Source organism: Ammospiza nelsoni, chromosome 2, assembly GCF_027579445.1.
Source record: "Ammospiza nelsoni isolate bAmmNel1 chromosome 2, bAmmNel1.pri, whole genome shotgun sequence".
In the NCBI taxonomy this organism is placed as follows: domain Eukaryota; kingdom Metazoa; phylum Chordata; class Aves; order Passeriformes; family Passerellidae; genus Ammospiza; species Ammospiza nelsoni.
In genome coordinates this window covers 38,938,943-38,965,577 of record NC_080634.1, presented here as the reverse complement: position 1 = coordinate 38,965,577, position 26,635 = coordinate 38,938,943, and the positions used below count along the sequence as shown (strand labels likewise).

At 38.4% G+C, this 26,635-nt stretch overlaps 1 protein-coding gene across 1 annotated transcript; it reads right to left on the bottom strand.

Moving 5' to 3' along the window:
* Window positions 1-278: 278 nt before the first annotated feature.
* Window positions 279-26,133, bottom strand: LOC132087302 (putative N-acetylated-alpha-linked acidic dipeptidase). Its single transcript, XM_059493345.1, has 19 exons — window positions 25,971-26,133; window positions 24,535-24,643; window positions 21,407-21,593; window positions 20,517-20,618; window positions 18,845-18,970; window positions 16,696-16,882; window positions 15,462-15,555; window positions 14,033-14,131; window positions 12,278-12,363; window positions 11,209-11,328; window positions 9,751-9,833; window positions 9,410-9,473; window positions 8,820-8,887; window positions 6,745-6,836; window positions 5,832-5,922; window positions 4,786-5,050; window positions 3,855-3,936; window positions 2,494-2,586; window positions 279-1,800 (listed from the first exon to the last, which is right to left on the bottom strand). The coding sequence occupies exons 1-19, from the start codon at window positions 26,086-26,088 to the stop codon at window positions 1,611-1,613; spliced, it is 2,256 nt and encodes a 751-aa protein (XP_059349328.1). The 5' UTR covers window positions 26,089-26,133; the 3' UTR covers window positions 279-1,610.
* Between the last annotated feature and the right edge of the window lie 502 nt (window positions 26,134-26,635).

Genomic DNA, 26,635 nt, shown 5'->3' with positions numbered 1-26,635 from the left:
GTTCATCCTCCTCTGCAATAGCAAAATACTGTTACTGCATCCACCTCCTCAACAGGAGCTGTTTATTCCTGCTCCTCTCTGCATGGTGGATTTGGCTTATCATTGTCCTGACTGCTGCAGACAAAATCGTCTAGGGTAAGATAACTAAACTAACCTGGCTAATTTTTTTCAGAGGTGGATCATAGACAGTCATAATGAATTCTCCACTGGTAAAAGTAGGGGAGTGGAGCAGCCAGAAGTGAAAAAACAGAGTCAGCAATGTTTCCAATCAGCGCTGATTTGTGGGAAGACATCTCCATCATTTTATTCCAATCAGTTTCATAAAAAATGTGAAAATAACTGGGCAAAAACTATGGGTATAAGTGCATTTCCCATTATCTGATAAACTAGATTGTTTTATCAGAAAGATCAACAGTTAAGCAAAATAATGACTTAATTACAGCAATTTGTCTAAAAGGTTTTAATGTGAAGTGCAGAAATATTTAGGATTAAATGAAGCCTCATGGAAAAGAAATCAATATGCCATAGTACTGAAAACCATCAGATCACAGGCCAGTAGTTTTAGACATGGTAGAGGTCTCAGCTAATATGACACATGAAATCACACAAAGTATTAGCTGTATAAGAGGTTAGTAAAAGTCCAGTGGCAAAATTTCAGATCAAGGGATCTGATTTTCTGAGTCTTCTCTGTCTGATCTTGGTCGTCTCGTGGTCTGTCATAAGAGTAAGCAGCACATGACCATCAGATATACAGATGCTACAAAAATGGAAATAATTTGGTATCCTTTTAAACTAAGGACATGATGAGTTTTCTTTGATTCTGTCTTCATATTAAAAACACCTCTATAGAGACAAGGCATAGCAGGGGGTAGATTTTGGTTAAAAGTATAACAATAGGGTCTTCATCTTGAAAGAAGATTTTGTGAGATGACTACATGTCTGACAAGATGTACTGCCTTGTTTTTATTCAAGTAACTAAAATCTTCTTGCTTAAATTTATTTGCAAACAGCTGCAAGGTTCAGCATGTGAGGAAAAGAATGTCATGAATGAGTATTCAGGGCTGGCTGCCCAAAACTTCTTATGATTATTATAGATCCTGCACATGGTATGTGACAGCTTTCCCATCTCCATGTCCATCTCAATCTTTGTGGAAAAGGAGAGCTGAGAGGTCTGTCTTGAGGTATAATTATGCAATCCCAGAGTAAGTAACAAAAAGGCAACAACAACATTAGTAACTGATAGAAACATGAAATGAATTCTGTTTTCCTGAAGAACTATGGAGATCACTATAATAATCAAGCTAGAAAAATTCAAAACTCCGAAAATAAATTGAGTGGTTAGCAATTCTTACAATACAAAGCCGGGAGAAAATCTGAAACATTATCAGTCTCAATTCAGAAGACATCTAAATCCTGACCTCTCAGAATGGAGGACATTATCTTGTTAACATTACTAAATGTATTCAACTTGGTTATATTATTTGCAAAGACCCAGTTTTTTTGATTTTTTGTTCTTTATCATAATTGTCCTAGTGTTTTCAAGTGCTCAATTTTTCAGACTTCTGCAAACTGTCACATTTAGTCTTCGCTGACGACTGTATTGTTCATATTTATGCTACTTCCTTCAGTGTGTCTGCTGCTGCCTGCACAGTGAAGGCTGCAATGGAAATCTGCCTCTTCACTTCTTCCCAGGCTTCACGTTGATCAGCTTTGCTTTCAATATCAAACATGGCATCATAGATTCCTGGGAAGGATTCTCCTGCGTATTTGTTGTGGCTGCTTGGAGCAAAGATAACATGTCTGTAGGGAAGTTGAGGGAAAAAATAACTATATGTATTAGGAAAATAAAACATACTTTTAATGTTTTATAAACCAGCTGTAATCACTTGACACTGAAATGTAAATAAATAGGAATATTGCAGCAATAGTAGCTAAAGTCCATGAAGCAAGAAAATAACATAGGGTACAATATAAAACTAGACTAGACTTGATTCACTGCCTCTTAAGTAAGATTTACTTCTTTACCTGGATGAGAGGACCACTGAATTCCTTCCCTGCTGTTTCAGTACTGCCCTCCACACTACATTTGCCTGCATGGCTGTGCTCTTAAAATCGATCAAATTGTAGGTTCTTCACACTATTTCACTTTCCACTAATAGGAACAGCTTCCTGAATTTCCTACAATTAAAATTATTTAAAATTACTCCAGGGCTAAACTTTTACATCTGTTTAGAAGCCAAATCAAACCAAGAGAAATTATCTGAATAGGCCTCCAACAAGAATCAGGCTTCTAACAAGAATCTTCCTCATTCTGTATAGTGTATCACACTGAAGTTTTCCCCAATGTCGTTTCTCCTTTTAATCTTATTCTTCCTGTCCCAAGTAGTTTTGCTGTGTTGAATAAAATCATTATAATTCCATTTAGAGACTTGTAAATCTTAAAGGAATTTCATAGGTACTCCATGAGGAAAGTGAAAAGTAAGCCTTTCTCACCTATAGAATGGCCTGCCAGGTAATCCAAGAGGGTCGATGAAAGCCCTTTCTAGAAACACGAGCTGATCATTTAGTGATCTGACAGCAAGCAGACTAAAGAAAAAGCAAAAAAAGGGAATATGTTAAATATGTTAGCAGTGTATTTGACCCACTTTTAAACCAGCATACACATCTGGATTTATAAAGGACAGTAAATCTGGGAAGTTGAAGTTTAACTGTAGGCCACAAAAGATAGCCCACGCCATCAGCTAACCTGCATAACAGAATTATGCTGATCTGTGCTGTGACAGAGTCTGGTTCATAACTGGAAAGTCTCTTAAAGCTGTTTTTAAAGTCCAAATGATAACATCAAAATACAGTGTTTCAGGTGCTTTCTCTCACATTTTCTCTCATTCCTGTATTTCCTTTTCATGAGGATGCTTAGACCATTTTCTTCTTCTGTACAAAGCTTTTCTAAGGACCCTCTTTTCCAGAAAGCCAACAAATTACTTCGATAAAATTGAATTTGTTTTTATGTAAAATCACAACATATCAGAAAAAGGAACCCTGTGATGTTAAAATCCTCTTTTAAGACTTCTGAGAATTTCTGATGGTAGATTTTAAATTCCCTAGAGCAGAGACCATCTGTGTCTGTGTGCTTTTAATAGCCCTGCACATACTATTGATGCTTAATAAATAAAAGAACTGTGATGAGGTTATACAGAATATATGAGAGGTTGGTGGTTTACATCCAAAGTAACTTGTAGACCTTCAAAGGCAATTCACCAATAAAAATGTTAAAATTTATATCACAGTAAAACTGGAGTAACTCTACTACCATTAAGGAATTTTTTTCAATTTTACAGTTTTGTAAACAGAAACTGAAACTGGTTAGTTGAGATAAAGCATAGATTTGGGCCATCCATCAATAAAGCCATTTTGAAAATGTCAGATACATGTCATATGTCATAAATGTCATCTTTTGCATAAGAGATTACTGTTAGCTCCTTCATCTGAAAGTTGCTGCCATTAAAAAGATGGCTTTTATTCTCAGTTAGTGTTCCATAAGGGTAAGCATATGGCTAAATTAGATTCTTCCCAAGAAATGGAACATACATATATGTATATACAAAATGAAGTCTGGCTTGTCATTCTGGGCATGGCCTAAAAAGAATAAATTAAGAATTAAGTCAAGTGCAACCTAGGCCTTTTGGCATAGGTGGTGCATAGAATTTCTTGAAAGTTCATCATAAAGCACGCCACAAATACATCTTGTTTATTTATTTTTTTCCATTAAGTGGCAGCAAATGAAGACTAAGTCCTCTTGAGCTCAGAGCACTACATGGAGAACATGACAGGAAGAAAAAAAGAGCTGAACTTACTTATTGAAATCTATTTGTTGCAGTCTCTCATGAAAGCTAGCAGCAACTTCTGTAAAATTCTTCACAGCTGAAAACAGAGCATCTGGAGAGAGCAGGAACAAATTATTTAACTTCATATTCTGCAGATGTCATTTACCAAATCAAATTCTTCAATTAAAGCTTTATCTTCCACTGTGATCATGATCCTGAATTATTATAAGTCTCACTGAAGGAAGATGACCCCATATTCCTACATTAAAATTCCTACATTCCTACATCTGTGTGCAAACCTCTCTTAGACGCAATAGCTGTAAGTATTGTTGTGAATATTGTTTAGTATTTTCTGCTTGAAGAATGTACAGAAATATCAAAAACTGGATCATGGAACCAGAATCAGACTGTTCAGGTAGGTCTGAGATTTTATAAATCCCAGCAACCTGCATTTTACTGTTATGTCCCTCCACACAGAGTTTTGAGAAAGACTGACAATGTCTCTCTGTGTGTGTGTGTGTGTGTGTGTGTGTGTGTAGACACATACATGTGTACCTGATACTGGCCATTAGAAGCCAAATCCTAAACTGAATATTCTATAATGTTGCTAATTAAAAAAAGTTTCTGAGGCACAGCATTATCCAACACAATAAGCTGCAAAACCGTGTGATATTTTTTTTAAGGAAACAAGACAGTGGTACATTGTTGTCAATACTGGCGAATCATACATAGGTCAAAGCAATGCAACTGTAAGTCTTAGCTCTATTTGGAAGTGGCATACTCCCCACACAGGCATGCTAGGGACAAAATAGTCCCATTTCAAATAAAGGAGGGTATTGCTCTTGTTTTATTTACTGTTCATACAGCACAAGGTAGATACCAGCTCATGACTAAGACATCCATTAATCTAAGGCACTGTTAGCATTAACAGAGGAGGAATGTGAAGAAAGACTGTACGTACCAAAGGATACACTGTATGTTGCCAGCTCCTCTTCATGATTCCTTGACAAATTATAGATGATGCGAGCATAGTTGCTCACAGCTGATGCATAATCTCTACAGTCAAAGGGAAGCACAACAGAGTTGGCCAATTCGAACACCAGCCCTCCCCGTACCTGAGCTACTGTCAGATGATTCTTGAAAGTGGGATCATAAAACTGTTCCACAATTTCATAGGTTTCATAGACACTGTGGTAAACTGGATAGCTGCTGTATTTTTCCACGTTCTGAAACAAAGGAAACCAATCCAAAACAAAAGCATTATTCAGCAATGTCTATTTCGGTGTGGCTTGGTAAAGTTTAAGTGTTCAGGTCATGCTAATCCTATGCAGCCACTATAAACAGTCTAAGGAGAAGAACTGGTCAGTAGCAGCTCTCTTAGAGAGAGCCATTAACCTATGCTGAGATGAATGGTCATTTGGAGAAATCTCTCTCCACTGACCATGTACACAGCCCAAAGAAGGTACCTAAGCACAGACACATGACTTTCAGTTGGCTAAATCCAGGTGAGATTGGACTTCTTCTCTTGCTTGGATACAATAATAATTTGTTTTGTGTCCATGGATATTCCTTCCTTTTCAGAGGAAATGACCACATTGAATAGTTTGCTCCTTGAACATTTCTCAGTTCATCTTCTCTCACAGTATACTCCAGAGCCCAATCCATATTTTCAATAAAACACAAACCATTTTGAATTCAAAGCTTCATAAAGTGTTAAAAATAATTGGAAAGTCACCATAAGCTACTCAGAAGCCCTCATCAGCCATAGGTAATTTTGAGCACATCCATTTACCCTGAGCAAAAGTCCTTTTGTCTAAGTGACAAGTTGATCATTCTTATTTATTATGTATTTGTTTTGAGGGAGCACATAGAGCTGTAGGAATTAGACACCACTCTGACAGATTGAACTGTCCTATTCTAAAAAGCTGGAAGTCTAAATGGCTCCTTTATACATGATGTTATTCAGGCACTTACAAGGAAGACCAAACTACAAAGACACAGACTTACCCAATTTTTACTGTAACGTGCTCTGCCTGAAGCAATGCCAAGACGTTGAAAAAATGCTTCAAAGTCATTGCCAGAACCCAGTTTATTTATTCTTTAAACAAGAAAGAGGGAAATGCCTTGAGTGACAATACTTAAGGTATAATTTTAGTTTGCTTCCAAGTATACCATGGCAGGTATTTATTTATTCAGCAGTCAGTCACTACACACCACATAGTCTTTCCCCAGTGTGCTCTCTGTCAACATACCATGAACTGCCTCTGACCCCTGAATTACCTGCACCTCATAAATTCCATTCTCTGAGGTTCAAAGTCACCCTTTTTAGGGTGAGAGATATCCAGTTCTCAAGAGGAGAATGTACCTCACTGTCTTTTCATCACTGACAAGAACCAGGGACCTTCCTCCTTCCAATGAACTTCCACTACCTCAAGCTCTCAACTCAGAGAAGAAATCACAGCAGTACATGAAGCATGGCTTCATGAAATAAAATCAGTTTTTGAGATCCTGTAGAAATCTCCTGGTAGGACAATGTTGTAAAATCCTGCCTGGTGTGCTCTGCAGCCACCCAAACTCAGAGGCTTCAGAAGACTGGAAAAAATCCAAGGGAAAGCTGTTGAGTTAACATCTTGTGTAATTGCCACTGGCTTGTGCATACTATCCTTATTTGTCTAAACCTCTATAAGCTAAAAGAACACATTTTATATATTGCTTATCTAGAAAGACAGGTTCACAAACCTGTTGTACACTAGTGTATCAGCTGCAATCATTAAAATTCTGGAATTTATATCAGCTGAGAATCACACCATTTCTCTTCAGGACTCAGCTTTTCATGAGTATTTCTTTAAAACCCACTCTCTACAAGTTTGTGTTTGTGATGTAATGTTTGGTATTTAATTAATTTTCTTTTGTCACTGACCTGGGGACCTCTTTATATTCACTTGATGGATTTTTTTTATACCAGCTCTCATAAAGAGATTTTCCTTCAAATCCCTTATCAGGACTTGGTATCTAGAAAAAAGACAAAGGGTTCAATTTTAAATGTTTAAACGTTACCAAACAAAAAGTCAACAACCTGTCATCACACCAAGCCTATGGCTTAGGGTTATGAGTGAGTCATCTTAAGTCCCTCAACCTTTTTGCATTTCCATTTTAACACTTCAAATGCATAGCATTTTCCAGAATAATAGTTTATTTGCAAAAAAGTAGGTAAATTTAGATGGGAGAAAAAACAAAGAAAGCAAAACACTTCAAGCCAATATTTAAATTATGATATTTCTTTATGAAATTTGCAGCCATTTAATTTAAATATTCAAAAGATAAATCCCTCACAAAACCAAAATATTTCACTTTACTTTGGCAGAAAATTTAAATTTCTTCTTAGTTTAATTTAAAACTGTTTCTACCTTCTTTCAGTTCACAAAAAATATGTTTATGGATGCAAAAGAAACCTTAGAAGGCAAAAGTGAATAGTACCTGGTGCTTATGAGATCATAGATGCTAGAGAGTAATACAAATTGCAATCATTCTAAAGTTCATTCCTACTACTGACTTATTTGCAGGTAACTGAGGAGCTTAAACACTCTGGATGTTTCTTCATCTTTCCTTTATATTGGTGGACTGCTGAGGTTTTATTATTTTGAATCCATTAAAGATTATTAATATATATTCTATTATTAATCTAACTATCTTCTATCTAAGAATTACTCCACAATAGGAATCAAATTAAAACTAATTTATTTGGGGTTTTGTCTGTGAAGGAAATTGCCCATAGAACAGAACTATCAGCATGAAAACTTTTTACCACAGATAAACTACGGATGGGATCACATGGGACATGCTTCCTCATCAGCATTCTCTTCAGACATCAGCTACCAACAAACTGTGGTTACATGCATTCATCAGCCTTTGCTTCTCAACTTGAGGAATAGTTACACAAGCATTTTTACTGGTATTTAGGTCAAGATTTTAATGATGGCTCTTGGTGTCCAAACTGAGACTCTGCTGACCTGGTTTTCTGACATTTCTGAACACCTTCATTTAGCAAAAGTTACCATGGGAACTGCAGGTGATCAACCCTTTCTGAATTTGGGACAGAAGTCTCTTTATCTGGGTAGCCATTTTTAACAGAGCTACATTTTATTTGCTGTCTTTTAATTGCCAGAAAATTATTATACTGATTTACTACTTTTCCTTTACTTTTGCACCAGTCTAATGCCAGCTTCCAAGAGATAATAAATTATCAAATGACTGAATACGTAAAGTAGATAAAGGCAGATAGAGTAAATTCACAGAATATACACAGTAGTTGAATATACATCACATCAGCATCTAAAATATATACAAAAACTAATTAAATGTTCACTGATTGATACAGTTAACAGAAAAAAAATGCAGAAATAAAATGCCAGGCTCTAAGACCACCTCCCAAAGCAAGGAACATCTTACATTCAAGATGGTGTGGCTATTTCCTGAGAAAAGTCCCTATCTCTGAGTTTTGTGTGCCACACAAATGTGTGACAGCATCATGGTCAGAGACAAAGAATAACTAACAGGGTACACAGAAGCTGAGCACATTGACCAAACCTGTCACATCACACAAAAACAACATGGTAGCCACCCTAATTTCTACCCCTGCCTAGAGGGATCAGAGTCTCCTACTACCACGGGCATTCTAGAAGTTGATCTGTGCAGCCAAGCATATGCTTGTTTCTGTCCTCTGGTTCACAGCATGATTTTATGCTTTTGTTCTTAGAAGGAATACTTTCACAGGAGGAGTGGAAAAAATCCCCTAATTCCAAATAGTTAGTAATTTAATGGTATGAGCTTGGAATCCCCTTATCTATCCTAGGAAAAACTCCAGTTCCTTAGCTATTGACCTAGAAGGGGTACTGCAATCAGAAAAGAAAGATCTGACACCATATTTTTACAGACAGAGCCCCATCAAGTAAGTGACCACTGAACATACCAGCTAAAAATTTCAAGTGGTATTACCTTTTTAGTCAGACTATAAACCAGGCTGTACATCAGTGGTGTGCAATCCACTCGCAGTGTGTAGTTTCCTGAAAAAACATGACAAACTATTTGAAGAAGGAAGTTCCCTCAGCTGAAATTTCATGCTGTTATTTATTAGGAAAGAGACTAGGGAGCTACACTCTTTATGAGGAGCAAGCTGAGAAGAGTTTTCCTATGATCCTCCAGGTGCACTGTATTGGTTAGGTTGAATTAGAGCCCAGCTCTTAAAGCAAGTCTTAAAAGCTTCTCTTATGTCCCCATGACTAATATGCACATTATAAGAGAAGAAGCTGACTCTAAAGAGTTGCCATGGAATGCAGAGCACAACACTTCTTGTCTCTCTTATGACCTCCCAAACAGTGGGTCACTACTGTAAAGGACTTTTTCCCTGAAAAAACATGAATATCTGAAGGATACTTTATGATTCTAAGCCACAGTTTCTCCCCATATTGGTTTTTGAATTAATACAACAAAAATTATCACATTGAAGGTCTCATGGATCATCAAGACAAAATCCCTCCCAGTCATACCACCACTATTCCTGCAAAACACAAGTCATATCCATATACCTTCAACAGAAGAATCTGCATTGATATAAGCCACTCCCCGTGCTTGCAATACTTTGGCATTTTCCTGCAAGAAAGAAAATTAAAAAAGGAAGAAAATGCTGATAAACTTTTTGTCCCTCAGAACTATCTTCCCATTCACAAAAGAAGCAGCTGTTTCATAGAAGGATATCATAAAGTGCAAGGAGCTAGAGATTCTTGGTAGTTCAAAAGGAAATTCAAGGGAGAGAGAGATTGTGTGTGTAAGGAAAAGAGCGGGGGGAGGGAAGAAATGCTTCTTTCTAGTGCAGATTTCTCAAAGAGCAGCCACCATGCAAATCTCTTTTTGAACACTCTTGGTTTACCTCAGCCCACTCTGTTGATCCTAACAAGCCAAATTCCTCTGCATCCCAGCTTGCAAATATCACTGTTCTCCTTGGTCTCCATCCTAAAATGAAAGACAATGAAAATTTATTACAAAAATAAAAGCTGCTTGTTACATGACTAATGTGAAAACATATGGCATTTTTGGGGGGCTGATCTTTTACCATGATCTGTGGGGAAAGAGATATCCATAAGGAACTTTAACACCAATTTCAGTAACCTTATCTAATAATGATTTGCTATTGTAGCAATCTGTCCTCTACTTCAATATCGGGCCAAATAATGTATTTCGTCTCTCACCTTTAAATGCAATAAAATTTTCTAGAATCTAAAACTCTGATTAAGGAAATAAATGTCCTGTGCACAAAGTCTTGAAAGAAAGCTTTTCTAATCCTCTTGCTCTGTTCAGTCTAGTATACATTGTATATCAGTGTCTACTCTGAGAGAAAAGAGACATATTTTCATATCTATTACAGAACTTCTTTCCAATGATTTCAAAACTTAAGCAATTCCCCGTAACTTTGACAAATCGCCTTCAAAAGAAAAATCTTTCACTTGAAGCGCTCCATTCAATTTAAAAGCATGCTAAATAGAACAGGATCTATTGCCCTGATGCTGTACCTCAGCCCAAAGTTTTCTGTGAAGCTACTGGAACCTTTTAATCTTTTACTCCTTTTTTTTAACTTAATTTTTCCCCATTTGCATTCCAGAGACAGCTTCCCCTGATATTCCCCTGATATTACTGGGAAGAAATGGAAATAAAACTAAATGTCAATAGGTTTTATGTGTAATAGCAGGCAAAGAACACTTCTCTAGCACGGTATTTATGTCACAGCTTCTCTCCATGGGATGTCAGACAGGGAGACAGCATTTGCTCTGACAGCAACAGAAACCTGGTGCAGCTGACATTTGTTCCTATTCTAATGCAAGCAGGCATGAGGTATTTTTAACCATTACCTCCTACTATGCTTGCACAGCTCATTCTCAGCATTACACGGACATCCTTCACTTATTCTTGAATATGCCTCCAGGCCACAGTCAAGTGCTGAGAGGGCTCTCAGTGTGGCCCTGAAGAAGCCTTTATGAGTTCACCACTGTGTCAGTATTATAACACCACTGACATATCCAGTCTGACCTACCTCAAATACAGAACAGTCAATTGTACCTAAATGTAGTGTTTATTTCACCATCCCCCCTTTGTTTTGTTTCCCTCTAGGTGTACTTTCTCTTGAGCAGAAGTACTTCACATACACCAAGGTGTTTATTCAACAACAGCGTGTTTATTCAGAACATCAGTCTTGAATAAACATCTTGAATCAACATCTCTTGCATCAGAGATACAGGTTTTTAATTTGAAGCATATGTTTAAATCTCACCGAAATCAATGGGCACTGCTGAGAGCAGCTACTTTGATGTGCCTTATTCTTTTATTACATTACCTTCATTTTTCAGTTTTCCAAAGCTCCTCACAATCTCGTGAACCACAGCTGCCCCACTCTGAGGATCAATGCCACCAAATACCCATGAGTCACGGTGGCCTCCCAGGATGACATATCTGTCTAGAGAAATTCATTTTGAAGGTTTACTTAGGAATATTTTTTTCCTGACATAGAGACATTAACTTGAAGTAATTTCTAATTTTCCATGTACGTATCAAGCAATAGAGATTAATAGTTTATAATACAAATGATAGAAAGGAAAAAAGTGTTTTAAATTTCTGAAGACATTTTTCTGCATTTTCAGTCAGTGTGGAAGAATTTGTCAAACCCAGTAACTGGATCCACAAGACTTAAAACTTCAAACTCCATGTTATTAGTTTTATTACTGAATATACTACAGGTTTCCTCTAAAGATAGAAGCGTTTTTCCATACTTCACAATAGTGTGCTTCATGGTGAAGATGCTGTAGTTTTATCTGCAGAGCACAGAAATTCACAACATTGTGAATTCATGTGCTGAATGCAGTATTTCTCTGGATATATATAACCAATCACAAAAAGGGTTGTCTAAATCATGACAGAGATATGATTGCTGAGATAAAATTCAGACTAGGTCTCTGTGCTACTATAACATGGTTAACAGTTGTGTTTTAGGCATAAGGAAAGTGCTGCAGTCAGAAGATAAATGATGTTATCATCATTCTAGGAAGAGACTGTAAGATAGACAAAAAGTCAATAATGGTGGATATAGTGTCTTCCAAAGGAACGCAAAATCCATTCCCATGTTTCTTAGGGAAGAATATCCCCTTCAAAATATTCTTTCAATTGCAAAGTTATTTGCCCGAAGACAAATATTTCCATCCTGGTTATGACTCCCCCTTGAAAATCAGCATTTACAGTGAAAGTGCTGACATACCCTGAACCATATGAAAGCTAGTGCAAACACCATTTCAAAGATAATGCAATACAATATTTCAGAGAAAAGTATATTCCTCATCTCCCCCTTGTAACCATCAAGTACATGCAGAGGTCACTGCTCTCTCAGATTGTGCTGAAGACAATGATTTTACCTGGTTCCACTGTGCCTCTGATGGTACCAATCACATTGTAAATCCTTCTTACTTCATTGTTGCTATGAATGTGCATTTTCACCTTTCTAGTGTATTAGGAAGAAAACACAAAGAGAAAATCCACCAGATTAGATAAACAAACATCTTGACATCTTTCAAAAGTGTACAATATAAATGACAAAGAAAGCATTTTGATCAAATTTATCTCCTATTAAACCAAAGTAAATCTGAAAATATTACAGTGTATTTTTTTCTGGATTTATACTTGCACAAATGAGAACAGCATTTAGCCCTTGACAGCTATATAATATTTCTGATGTCAATAATATTTATACAGATAATGGGATCAGAACGCCAAAGACCAAATTAAAAAACTAACTAGCAGCGAGTTTTTTTAATTTGAAATATTGAAAGAAAAATGGACAGCATCTAATGTTCAAAAGGTAAATAGTTCTAATGTTCTGCAGTTTGTTATAAATCAGAACTGACTCCATGTCACAGTTTAATCCCAGCCAGCAACCACACCCCACACAGCCACTCACCCACTCCCCCACTAGCAGCGAGAGAATCTATAGGGTAAAAGGTAGAAAACTCATGGGCTGAGATAAAGAAAATTTTATACACAAAGCAAAATCCATGGAAACAAGCAAAGCAAAACTGTTCAACCATCTCCAAAAGAGCAGAGCCCTATCACAAGTAATGGTGACTTAGGAAAACAAACACCATCACTCCAGATGTCTCCCCTTTCCTTCTTCATCCCCCCCTTTATGTACTGAGAATGATGCCAGATGGTCTGGAGTATCCCTTTGCTCAGCTGGGCTCACCTGTCCTGGTTGTGCCTCCTCCCAGCCTCCCATGTACCCCCCACTCTCTCACCAGTGTGGCAGCATGAAAAGCAGAAAAGGCCTTGGCTCTGTGTGAGCCCTGGTCGGCAATAACAAAAACATCTCTATATTATCAACCCTGTGTTCATGAGAAATGCAAAACAGCCTCATACCAGCCACTGTGAAGAAAATGAACTCTACCCTAGCCAAAACAAGAACATTACAGCACAGTCCATATTACTGCAGCATCTCAGGCAGCAGAAAACAAGACAACCTGAGTTGCATCAAGAGATTTTTTGTCTACAACATCAAGAGTTGTTTATCTGTACCACAGCTGAAGGTGCAACAACTCAGCCCCATGTTACACAGTTCATATGAAGTCAATACATTGTACTCTGACAACATTAAAACACATAGACTTAAGTCCTAAACTGTAATTACTAATTCAGCTAAAAACAATCTGAAGCAATAAAATTGACTGATATGAGAGTTTAAGCTCCTCTTTTTCTGGAAAAGCTGAGTAGAAAAACTGCTTATAAGAAGCAGTTAATTACTGCTTTATATAAGTAAAAAGCTAAGACCAGAAGCTGAACTCACATGAACCTAAAAGGAAACAAAAGCACTCAGGAAAAAAAAAAAACTCCAAAAAAAACCCCCCCAAAACCTCTCAACAAATAGTTTATCAAAGACTAGATGCTTTTCAAATGAAACTGGTTCAAGACTAGCTAGAAACTAAAGCAAGGTAGTCATATCCATCCAATCAAGACAATGTACTAATGCTTTGCACTGAGCACATTTCAGCCATGGAAACAGCCAAAATCAAAGGAATGATATAAATAAACCCAGCTACTCTATCTTTGGTCAAACTCTATTGCTCTACCTGTTTTTTCCCCTGATCCCAAGAACACTCTCCTTAGGAAACAAAACTGACCTTGAAGAATGATCTTCTGTAAATCCAGGACCAACATTGTAAGATACATTCAAATTTCCTTTCCAGCTACTGTGAGGTGGTGCAGGTCCTCCCATATTACTGTTATGGAAAAAAAAAATCATTATCAGTTACAGAGCTCTTACAACAGCACCAAACAAATGAGGACCCAGAAACCACACCATGCTAGGTCCCATATGCATGTAAGCCAGTGTTGGTCATTGTTTTAGACAATCTATACTACAAGCTTTGGCAGGAGAACAATCTGGAGTTTTAGCTACAGCTACACGAATACTAGTAAATTAATACAGAACAATAATCCTCTGCATAGAGATCAGCTTGGAATGGTCTACAGCTATCCTGGAAGGAAGTGTTGGCCAAAAGGCTTTGCATATAAACTGCCTCTTGTAAATAGTCCCTGGAACATTCTCATACCTTGAACTGCATTTGCATTTGAATTAGCAAAAGGCAACTTGGGCCATTCCTTAACTTAACAGCACAGGCAGTAGTTTTATGGTGCATGTCCCTGCACACTACTTAATCTTATAGCATAGGCAGTTGATGCATGTCAAAGATGGCTAAAGTAGAGAAATATGATCAGTCCAAGTCACCCATTCTTGTTCCATTGTCAGAAGTGTCATGCTTCTCCTCTTAACACAACTGGAAATGCAGTAATTCAGTGGATCACAATCACCCAGACTGATTCCCTTGAAGGACTTTTATTTTTGACATGAACTTCTGAGATACAAAGCAAGTATGCTGAATGTTCTGGTTCTTGGGAAGCAAAATATATTTCTTGTAAATGCAAGCATGTCTTTTACTGTAAATACATACTTCAGTCCACAGAACAACTTCAACATGTGTTCAGGCACTGAGTAAATTGTAAATCATATAAAAATATGATAGCAGGAATAACAAGATGCTATGACTTCTCAAGACAAAAGTGAAAACAAGGACCCAGTATTTTTAAAGGATTTAGGTTTTATTCATAATTATTAAAACCAAGTTCTAGTATTATTTAATACTTAACGAACAGAAATATCTGGCTACATCAAATTTATACATAGTAATCTGCTCTATCACTACTACTAGTTGGCAGTGGATAAAAGAGTTTTTTTTTATCTATATTTTTATCATTATGAGCAGTAATTCTGATAACAGAGATAACTATAAAGTTTAAAAGATAAGAAAACTTGGAGACATATTAGTCCATATTACAAATGACCATTTCCAGACAACTCTGCACATACCTCATATGTAAAAACAGATACCACACTTACCTCTTACAGAGGTCCTAATAAGAAACAAACATATTAATTCAACAGCTACAGGAGAAGCAGAGTGCAAAAGTCATTTTACTCTCTTTTCAAATGCTCTCATAACTTCCAAAAAACAATCTGCTAAAAATACCTCATGTCTCCCATGCACTTACCGCAGTAATGATTCTGCATCATGATAGCCAATAGGATGAACTGGAATTTTTGGGAGACCTACACCACTGCTTTTGTCTAATCGGTACATGTATTCTGAAAGCAAAAGACAGATACAGATATTTTCATATTTACAAGTCTCAGAAGGAAGCTGTACAATTCTTAGCACAGTCTTAACACTGGAGTCAGGAATAATCATTTCACTTTCCCAGAAGCTGAGCTGACATATTCCCAGTAATTTCATTCTTTGTGCTTTACCAACATACTTTCACAGACACTAATCGAGGTTCCCCCCACAGTGTCTGCAGGCATGCATACGAAGATGGCTGGAAATTTTAAAATTATTTGTTCTTTTTTTTTTTAAACTTTTTTTTGAGTTGAAATACTTTTACATAGAAATATTTCTCTTCATGGGAAAGAAGTTCAGACTAAGCTACACATGAAGAACAACAGCAAAGAAGGAGCCCACAGTGTCATGCTTGGAACATTCAGCTGGGAACTAAAAAACTTTGCCAGTTGATAAAGAGATGCAGATAAAAGCTTATACACTGGACTACTGAATATTCTGGATTGCTGTTTATGTGTACAAATCAAAATCTAGGTTTTGATCTGACAAAGCTCAAATACAAATAATTTTTTTTTTTTTGCAAATCTTAATCTTCATGGACAAAAGCATATACACAATAGTTTCCTCCTTAATACAATATTCACGGGAACCCTTTGTGATTGAGGGAGCCAGGGATTCATCTGTGTGATCACTGACTCTAGGCATGAGGAACCAGAAATTTTCTTCCTGGTCTGCTCTGACATGCTGCTGTTTTGAACATGTATCCCCTTCCAGCTCAAATTCTGCTGCCTAGAGACAACACTGCCTATCACTTAAGGACTACCTTTCTTGAGGTGATTGCCTCTCTCAGATATGCTGGCCCAAGTGCTGGCATAAATAGTTCTTAATGAGTTTCCATCAAAATGATCTGGTTTAGTGCTAAATGAAACAGGCACAACTCAAGCAGCTGAAGAAGCATAAGGTGAAGGTGATTAATACTCATCAGTACTCTAGGGCTCCCCTAATATCCTGTCACTTTCTCTCATGCGCCATTTTTGCGCAGTAAAACCCAAAGCTGCCTTTTAGCAACAAAGACTAAGAAAGGAAGTGTGCTGTTATAAGGGAGAAAACATCCTCTGCCCTTTCTTGGTACCAGACCCTCAGAGAATGCCTTCTCTAGAGTCACTCACCTTTTGCAGGATAACCTGGAGTCAGAGGATCCCCTGCTCCATTCAGGTTTAATACATTCCCACGCTGGGCTCCTCCACCTGGAAGGTCCCAGCCATTTGGATAAGGATCTACTCCAGGTGCACAGTAGTCAGCAGGGTCAGAGTACAGAATAATTCCCTTGGCACCTGCCAATTCAGCATTCTTCACCTGCAAAGCACATTTCCAGTCCCTATCCAGTCCTTTATAGATTGACTCCAGAGTTCAAGGGGCAAAACAAAGTATAAATTACAGCAATTTTTCCTCTGGATCTTTTACAGTGCTTGGGATAAGTCAAGGGCCCATAACTGTCTCCTAATTTTCTGAAACATATACATACAGATATCAGGTTTCATATGAAAGTAAAAAGTTTGCTCTTGCTTGGACTTTTTGTTAGCAGATAACACCAGTAACATGGAAAACATTCTCCACATTACTGCTACATAACCTGAGTTTGCATTCTGTCATCCAGATCAGAAGAATCAGCTGACTATTGAAATGTACACAGCATGAACAGAAAAAACTGTATCACATTAATGCAACAGTATCTTTCAGGTAGTCCTGTATTTACCTTATTTACCTAAATGATCTCTGAATGGATATCAGGGTCTGGTCCATACAGGAAAATTATAATTGGAGAGCTTGAAACTGCCTTTGGCTGTGAACAACACTAACTCCAGGGAGCCTACATTTTAGGCTCATTACGGCAGAAGGACTGACCCGCATACTGTTTTAAAAGTGTTCTTGTGTGACTTTATTATTGCATAATATATATCATTCTGACATCCCAATCTGGTTTGCTACTAGATATGACAGTGATGGATAGTGACAGAGTGACAACTAATCCTCAACAGTTTCAAATTTGGGCATTTTAACTCAGAAATATCATAGCTTTTGTTTTCCATTTCTTTTTTTTTTTTTTTTAGGAAATACAGTACTTCCCTTCATCTTCTACCCTATTTTTGCACACCATTAGGAAGTTTAAAAAGTTTCAGTACATTTCTCCAGATTTTATATAGGCTACCAAATTCTTCAGTATATAAGCAGTCATTAGAAATAATATTGCAAGACTGAGTATATCCCTTTGTGTAAATGAGGGGAGGGCATATAATTTCCAAACCACAGGAAAACTGCCTCTCTAGATATTAGTAACTCTAAGATATTTGTGTTTCATTCTAAGGAAAGATTCACAGACAGTAATACTTTCTTCAATTTTTAAGTTTTTTCCATTCAGATAGTATCTTGAGGAGTGGTAAACAATTTAGTGAAAATATTATCTGACCCAGAATATGAGTTATATACCACTTCTCACTGGTGAAAATTATATGTATGTAAACCAGTGAGTTATCTATTTAAAAGCTTCACACAAGAAGCTTTTAAATTTTAACTTTTAAACAAGCTTTAAAACTTTAAAGTTTTAAAGCTTTTAATTTTACTTTTAATTTTAACTTTTAAACAAGCTTTTAAACAAGATTAATCAACAGCATATAATAAAAACTGGCATCCAGTGAATTCAGTACTTGACACCCTTAGGTAACTGACAAATACAAATTATAGTCCTGCTCAAATTAGGGTCAAAACAGTTGTTGAGCAAGAACCAAACGCTCTTACATCTTTTCTAAGAAAATAACTTGAGTGTATGCCTGAAGTATGTACAGGATTATGTCCTTTCCTGTTATGTTGTGGAAGCCTGTGAAAACTAGTTTAAAAATAAATTTATATGATAGATATGACAGAGACGTTGAATAACCAAATACAGAATTTAAAATAACTTACATATAGCGATATACTCTTTCTGGTATACAGAAACCATTAAAAAGAAACACAATATACACATAGTAAAGAACAACTGATCCAACAGGGAAGAACAATCTAGTTCAGAACTGGAGTGCATGACACTATATTAGTGATATTTTGGAACAATTTTTAAAATATGGAACATTTTCCAACTGATTTACTTTTATCCTAGAAATATTAAAGAATCATCTTTGAACACAGGTCTATGGGAACTCTGTTACTCTAAAATCTCCAGAACACCTTGGGGAAGTGTTTCAGTCTCTTGAAAACACTGAAGGTCAGAAGAGTTGGAGTAACACTGAGAAGGGCAGCAATGCTTTTATTCACAGGGATTACCTTGTTTCCTCTGAAGATCTTCCCATATCTGGCAATAACAATCTTTCCTGTGCAGTTAATTCCCATGTCACGTTCTAACGTAAAGAAGTCCTCGGTGCGGCCATAATTCACATACACCAACTCACCCTGAGAGAGAGGCAGGATTTGAAACAATAATGTCAAAGAGCATGCTGAAAGGAGTGCGTGATCTAATAAGATAATAATGGTTTTCAACATAGAATTCTTGACCATCAAGAACCCAGAAGAGCTTTGGCCCTACTGAGTATTCCCACTGAGGAGCTTTATACATGCTTCCTTCCTGTGCTGTTCGCAGTACAGATGCAAACAGTTGGCTGGAGAATGCTATTGCTAAAAGCACTAGATAAGTACCTGGAGGTCTTGTCAAACTCTTAAGTTATAAGGTGAAAATAAGCATCAGATTTTGAAATTACAATCTTGTCTTTAGGTATTGTTTTCATTGGAAACAAAGTTTTATATTTAATTAAAATAAAACAATTTCCTAAAGAAGGAAGAAGAAGCTTTTTAAACTTTTCATCATTTCTCACATCTTATCAAACCAAACAAAGCAGTGATGTTGTTCTATCTTTCTGGGGTGATATGCTATGATAAAAGGTCAAAACCCATTAATTTTATCTTACACTATGTTCCAAAATTCCCACTGCAATTCTTGGAACACTCAAAGCTCTTATGTCCTAGGGTGCAGATTATCTGCCTGGTTCTCCAGCTTTCTTTGAGTGTCTGAGGCAAATACACACAGTATTCCTTTTGTTTTCTGGATTTGAACAGCTTATTAACAAACATCACAAAGTACATGACTGATATAATACTGAGCTGTGTGAGTAGAAGCATTAGCATCTTTCTAGATGGAACTTTAAAGCAGAGCCTGGACCAGGGTTCTGTCAACCTAAATTATTCTACATATAGAAAGGAAAGATATTGAGAACAACACCAAGAAATTCTAATCTTACAAACTATTATTTGAAACCCTAATGATCACAGAACAGAAAACTCCTGCTACACAGGCCAGCTTTATCAAAGAAAGCCCATCAGCTGATACCATCTGTATAACAAGACAGGAAGGGTTAGTGTTAAATTCAGATCACAGCAACACCTTTATCACCAGCTAGAAATGTCAGCAAAAGCTTTTCAAGCATAGTCAACACTGAGCAGCTATACCTGTCAGTGTGAGCCTTGGACAAGCAGCATTTTGAAAAGTGAAATTGTTCATTTGGCCAGATAAATGTAACAGTCTATTTGTTCACCAAGATGGGAGACAACGGCGCATAGCTACAGAAATGTCTGGGGGGTTTACAGCAGCAACTGATATTAAAGATTTATTACTACAGTTTTTAAGGTAAAGAAAAAAAAATCCAGCTCAGACTCAAACTAGAGGAAAATATTAAACATATATATGACTGCTCAATTTGAACGCTGCTCTGTCACAATAATCCCAAGAACACTGGAGTTAGGTCACCTTTCCTACTAGTGATAAGGTGAGTTTTGAACTAAAGCCTAAGGAAGTTCAAATTATTCTGTATTGCTCTCTGATATTCTCTGCTATGGTACAGTACACTGTGGTATTCCATCTTATCCATTTCTATTATTTCTATTTCTGTCTCTGCTTCTTTTCCTACCTCTATTTCTTTTACTATGTAGCATTCTACTATCTCACCTCAGGCACTCCTTGGGCTGAAAAGGCATTGTAGGGTGGCACCACATCTGCAACAGCCTCATATCCTGGAGGAGGAGGCTCAGACAATGATGTGTTGAAAACCTAATAGGAAAAGAAAAAAGGAATAAGGTAAACAAGGCAATGTGAAAAAGGAATACTTTCTATTCACAAGAACATTTCACAAACATTTGCAATCTAGAAGACTCTGGTGTTAGAATTCTACCTAAGAAGTGGCCAAAATTTTAGCAGGCACTGGGCATCCTTTTCAGTAGGCATGCTAAAGGTGTGAATTTACAAATCCCATCTCCACTCTTCACAGAGAATCCTGCATAAATGAATACAGGATTCCCTGAAGTGGTCTGGGTACAGCAGATTACAGGTTAGATCACAGTGGTAAAAATGCTTGCATTCTGTTCATCCCTGAAGCTTCTATGTGCTATCACAAAGAGAATGAACACATTCCCTTTGTGATAGCACATCTTGAGACCTAAATTCTAATCTTCTAGAAACTGAATTTAGCTGAATCATTGGTACTGTATAATGAATCAATGCAAAGAATGGCGCTGACCAGGATTTCTTTCCTCTTTTTAAATAATACAATAATTTTCAAACAATTGACTAACATCAAGAGATTCTCTTACCTAATTGTTTTTTAATCCATATGTCAGGACGCTGTATGAATCAGGGGAAATACTAGTATTCCTAACACATGAAATTCACTTATAATGAAACAAAGATGCAAAATATAAAAGCAAACTGGAATCCCTGATTTCCATGGGCTTTGTACCAGGCCCAGTACCATTAAGTGAACAGAGGACAGTTTTCCCTCACAGCCTTCCCAGGTGTATGAAAGTGATTTTGTTCCCTGGTTGGAAAAACTGTTCATGTACCTCACTGCCATGCTCATCAATTATTGAGATGTAGTTGGGCTTAGTGTCATCAGGGTAAGAGAGTAAGACATCATAATGAACCAACTGAACCGAATCCAAACCAAATCTCTTCCACTCAGCTTGGATTTGCTGTGCCAGATGCATATTTTCCTTTGTTCCTGCTAGGTGAGGAAGCCGTGTAAAATTGCTAGAGAAAAGGGAGAAATAAGCAGGGTCAGGCACTGAAGGTCATAATCAGAACTCCTCTTAGCCTAGCTGGAAATCAACCTCATAGGGATAATCAGATATACTCAGGCTAAATTAGGACCAAGACTTCTCTGCATCTATGTATTGTTATGTTGTACACATAACTGAGATTAAGGGTTTCAGGCTGTCCTGATTTAGCACAGCTTGCAGCATGGTTTAGCAAGAATGGTGTGATGACACCAGCTATGGGGTCTTGTCCTTTCTTTACTCCTTGTCTTCTAAGCTATAGTAGGTCATGCACTCCTATGCACAGTAAGACCTTATCATTGTGAAGTGATAAAAGAACTGAGTACAATTATTTTTGTGTATTCAATTTAGAAACATGCACAATTTCTCTGGTCCTTACTTGTAATTAACTAGATGTTCTCCTTGAATCACACAATTTTAATTAATTTCGGCACGAATACTGGTTTATCTGAAAGTTCACTCCTAGTGTGTCTTGCTGGCAAGTAAAAGAGAGTGAGTTTTGAGTACTGTTTAAACAAGGAACAGAAAAACTCAACAATTTGTGACTTAAAAGTCATGCCAGCATGAATAACAAACAGTGAAAGAGAGCATAAATGATGAACAGCCCATTGTCTGGGAAAAAAAAAAAAATTGTCCAGTCCAGACCATTGTGAAAGCCCAGTTGTGAAGCCAGCTGAAAAAACCCTCAGTTGAATGAGGCTGTCATCATGATGTCCTCATTCTATCATATGACCATGCCATTAACATGCCAAAGAAACATGTGTGGCACCAGCTAATGTTAATGAAAGAAATTGTATCTTTGATTATGAAGGGGTGTGAGATTAGGAAAAACTTAAATTCTGGAGTTCAAGTAAGACTAAATCCATCAAAGAAATCTACTTTGAAAGAACTATACATATAGAATAGAAATAGAAATAGATAGAAATAGGTTTGCTTGTAAGGGATCTACAACAATCATCTAGCCCCACTGCCTGACCAATTCAGGGCTGACCAAGTTAAAGCATGTTATTAAGGGCATTGTCCAAATGTCTCTTGAACACTGACAAGCTTGGGTCACTGACCACCTCTCTAGAATGTCTGTTTCAAGTCTGAACATCCTCTTGGTAAAGAAATTCTTCCTCATGTCCAGTCTGAACTTTCTCTGGTGCAGTTTTGAACTATGCCTCTGCATCCTATCACTGGATACTAGGGAGAAAATACGCTCACCTCTTTTGCCATGTCCCCCCCTTAGGAAGCTGTAGGAAGCAATGAGGCTGCCCCTCAACCTCCTTTTCTCCAAACTAGACAAAATCCTTAGCAGCCAAGTGCTGCTGGATAAAACCATGTTCCTCTGATCATGCTTAAATCTAATACTGTACTAAAAGTCACTGTTGCAGTGACAGTATCATCTTCTGGATGACATATACTGAACCAAGAGCACACTTACATGCTATTTGTGAGAATGGTTGTTTTCTAAAGCAGTTACAAATGTTTAGGTATCACATTTTCATTAGGAGTTGATTTATGCAATAACATTTTCCTGTATTACACTCCCATTTAACTAAACATTGTGGTTTTCTTCATTTTCTCTTCTCAGCTGACTGCCTGTACTGGTAGTTCTGAGCAGTGACTAAGCATCTGCTGTATTTCACTGCAGGACTGGCCACATGACAGTAAATGAGGTACAATGCTTTCTGCTTACATGGAGACAGGGAGCTCAAAGGGCAGGAAGGTCCTTTCACAGAGCTGTTTAACAACAGGTGACTTTGCAAAAGCCAAAATACAGGTTAAGACTCTAAAAACTTCTAAATCTTTGGTTTTGAATGTGTATATTATATCCCAGTACATGACCTAGTAGAGACCATACTTTTGAGCTAATTAATGTACAATTATTTATTCATGGCAAATACACCTAAAATGGAAGCAGTGGGATTGCTACAAACTTCCTATAAACTGAAAATAGCGGTTTAGTAATTTAGTTTTGCACAACTCCATGCTATGTAATCAGACTGGGAGTATGAGGCAAATCCAAATTTGTTGATTATTCCTACAAATGCTCTTTCTTTACACTGAAAGTAAATTCCCATCAATAAACTATGACTTGTGGCCTATTATTGACTGGAATAAATATAAGATTTTAACAAATACTACACTCTCCAAAGAGAAAAATAATCGATTTACAAGATCCCTAAAACAAATCAGGTAACAAGTACTTGTAGTTAAAGCTTCTAAGTTACTAAAACAGAAATATTTATAACATAAATTAAATTTTAGTAACTTTTAAATATTGATATTGTAATGTTCCATTGTTTTGAATTGTTTTAAGCATGACCAACAAGTCGGAGAGGTGATTCTGTCCCTCTACTCTGCTTCATGAGACCCCAGCTGCAGTGCTGTGCTCAGCTCTGAGACTCAACACACAAAGGACAAGAACTTGATGGAACAAGTCCCAGAGGAGGCCATGAAAATGATCAGAGGGCTGGAGCATCTCTCCTGAGAAAAAAGGCTGAGAGATTTGGGGCCATTCAGCCTGGAGCAGGCTCTGAGACCCTATAGCATTTTCCAGTATCTGAAGGGGGCTAACAAGAAGGCTGGAGAAGGACTTTTTCAAGGGCATGTAGTGACATAAGAAAGGACAATGGCTTTAAACTGAAAGAGGTCAGCTTTAGATTGGATATTAGAAAGTAATTCTTTACTTTGAGAGTGATGAGGCACTGACACAGGTTGTCCAGAGAAGCTGTGGATGCCCCATCCCTGGAAGTGCTCAATGCCAGGTTGGACAGAGCTCTGAGCAACCTGGTCTAGTGAAAGGTGTTTAGAACCAGAGGAGCTTTAATGTCCCTTCCAACCAATTCTATGATTCTGTGGTCACTGGGCTGGCTCCCATTTAACTTTTTTTTTTCTTGTCTGAACTGATTAGTCTACACACTGCTTACTAAAGAAACTGCTTGATGTTTTCCGCTTTCATTTCCGCCATAAATGCTGTCCTCATGTCCTCATGAGTACTCAGAGATGTCTTCTTATCTGTAGGTTTTGCAAACCAGCCTGTACAACACATGAAAATACCAAAGTAAAAACATCAGAGCAATATTCTCATGACACACACCACTTCTCTTTGGTGTCACCACAAGATTTTCACTGTTTTACATTTCAGAACTGTTTTCCTTTCAGCACATACAAGTAGTTACAACCTACTGCAGGCTGCAAAGTGATGGTGGTGTTAGTCCCATAAATGGTAAGAGAATATTCATCTGGGTAGATGTTGAGTGATATAAAATACTACCTTACATTTATTCATCAGTTATTCTCCTGTAGATGCTAAGGAGATTTATCTATCATCCTTGAGCGCCAGAACGTCATGCTGTCAGTCATACAGTTACCTCAATAATAAGGCAGCAGCTTTACATAAAATGCACAAAAACACAGGCACACTTTGTAAGGAACAGATGTCTTGTAACTCCTTTCTCACTCTCTGGTCTGTCTGGCTTCTTTCTGGAATCCTTCCTTTTCTGAGCAAGCACTACCAGAGTAAGTGATGAGAGGAACAGCTGGCTAGAGAGAGAAGTGTTCCTGACATCTGTTTTAAAGTCAGACTGGACACATTCAGTGTATGTGCAGCAGCAGCCACACGGGTACTGTGAATGACAAACCTGTGGGTTCAAGAGGGTAACAAGTTGGCACCAGTGAGGCACTGGTTACTGGCACAGTGAAAGGCTCCACATGAGAGAGGAATTCAGTCGGGGCTTCCCAATGGCAGCAATCCCAAGTAGATACCAAATGGCATTGCAAAATACAAGTGGCTCCTTTGTTTTCTTTCCTTTTGTAAGCTCATCATGATTCAGATGTGAACCAAAAGGAAAGTAGGGATGGGGAATCTCTTGCAGCAGCAACCCTCAGTCCTGCCTGCTTGGGACCAGGAGCAGGTGAGACACTGAGACTATTTTCCCTTCGTGTCCGTGCCCCTCCAGCCCCCTGTTTACCTTCCTGCCTCTCTGCCTGCAGCTGGTGCTGTTTCAAAGCAGAAAGGTGGAGGGGTACGTCTTTTATCCCCTCCTCACAAACCTAGCGCCCCTTTTTCTTGCCCACTATTTTACTCCTATTTACTTGAACAAAAAGTAAATAGAAAAACAAGCCAAAGACACAAAATCCCTTCTGCGGAGGAGCTGGACATCCCAGAGAGGCTCAGTGACAGCACCGGCCCGCTGTGAAGGGCAAGTGGCATCGCCCGGCTGAGCACGGACTCACCTCGGCCACCCTTGTCACACACTCCCGGGCGCTGCAAACCCGCCCGCTCCCCCCCTACTCCAGCTCCGAGCCGCGTTCGCCGGCTGGACGAGCCCCCGATGCGAAAGAGGGTTAGTCCGCACTGTACCGATGAGGAACCCGAGGAGGAAGAAACCCGCCGCGGCTCCCAGGACGACAGCCCAGAGGCGGCCGCTGGCTGCCCTGGGGCCGGCCGACTCCGAGCGGGCACCGAGCGACGTCCACATGGCTGCAGGCCCGGCCGCCTCGCCGCCCGCAGTGCCCAGGCCTGGCCCCGGCCGCCCGACCCCGCTCTCCCCGCCCCGTCCCGCCCCGTCCCGCCCGGGGTGAGGCCCTCCCGCCGGCAGGCCCGGGGTGAGCTGTTCCTGAGCGCAGGCGGCTGCCCCGGGCTGCCCACCTCCCCTCTGCCGGGCATCCTGCCGCCCCGTGTTTCATAGAACCACAGAATCAAATAGGCTGGAAAAGACCTCTGAGGTCATCGAGTCCAACCTACGGTCAAACACCAACACATGAACAAGACCATGGCACCAAGTGCCGCATCCAGTCCTTCCTTTAACACCTCCAAGGATGGTTACTGCACCACCTCCTTGGGCCCATTCCAGTGTCTAATCACCCTATCTGTAAAGAAACTTCTTTTAATGTCCTCACTGAACCTCCTCAGACACAGCTTGAGGTTATGTCCTCTTGTTCTGTTCTTGGTAGCCTGGGAGAAGAGGCTGATCCCCACCTAGCTTCAGCCTCCTTTCAGGGAGTTGTAGAGAGTGATAAGGTCAC

Bases quoted from the DNA above. Each gene is read 5' to 3' on its own strand.
- LOC132087302 (XM_059493345.1), bottom strand. From the start codon at position 26,088: ATGTGGACGTCGCTCGGTGCCCGCTCGGAGTCGGCCGGCCCCAGGGCA. The intron at 18,971-20,516 runs GTGAGATAGTAG...CCTCTCTCTCAG, and splicing joins CAGCCCAAGGAGTGCCTGAG to GGTGAGTTGGTGTATGTGAA. The intron at 6,837-8,819 runs GTAATACCACTT...TCTTTTTTCTAG, and splicing joins TTTATAGTCTGACTAAAAAG to ATACCAAGTCCTGATAAGGG.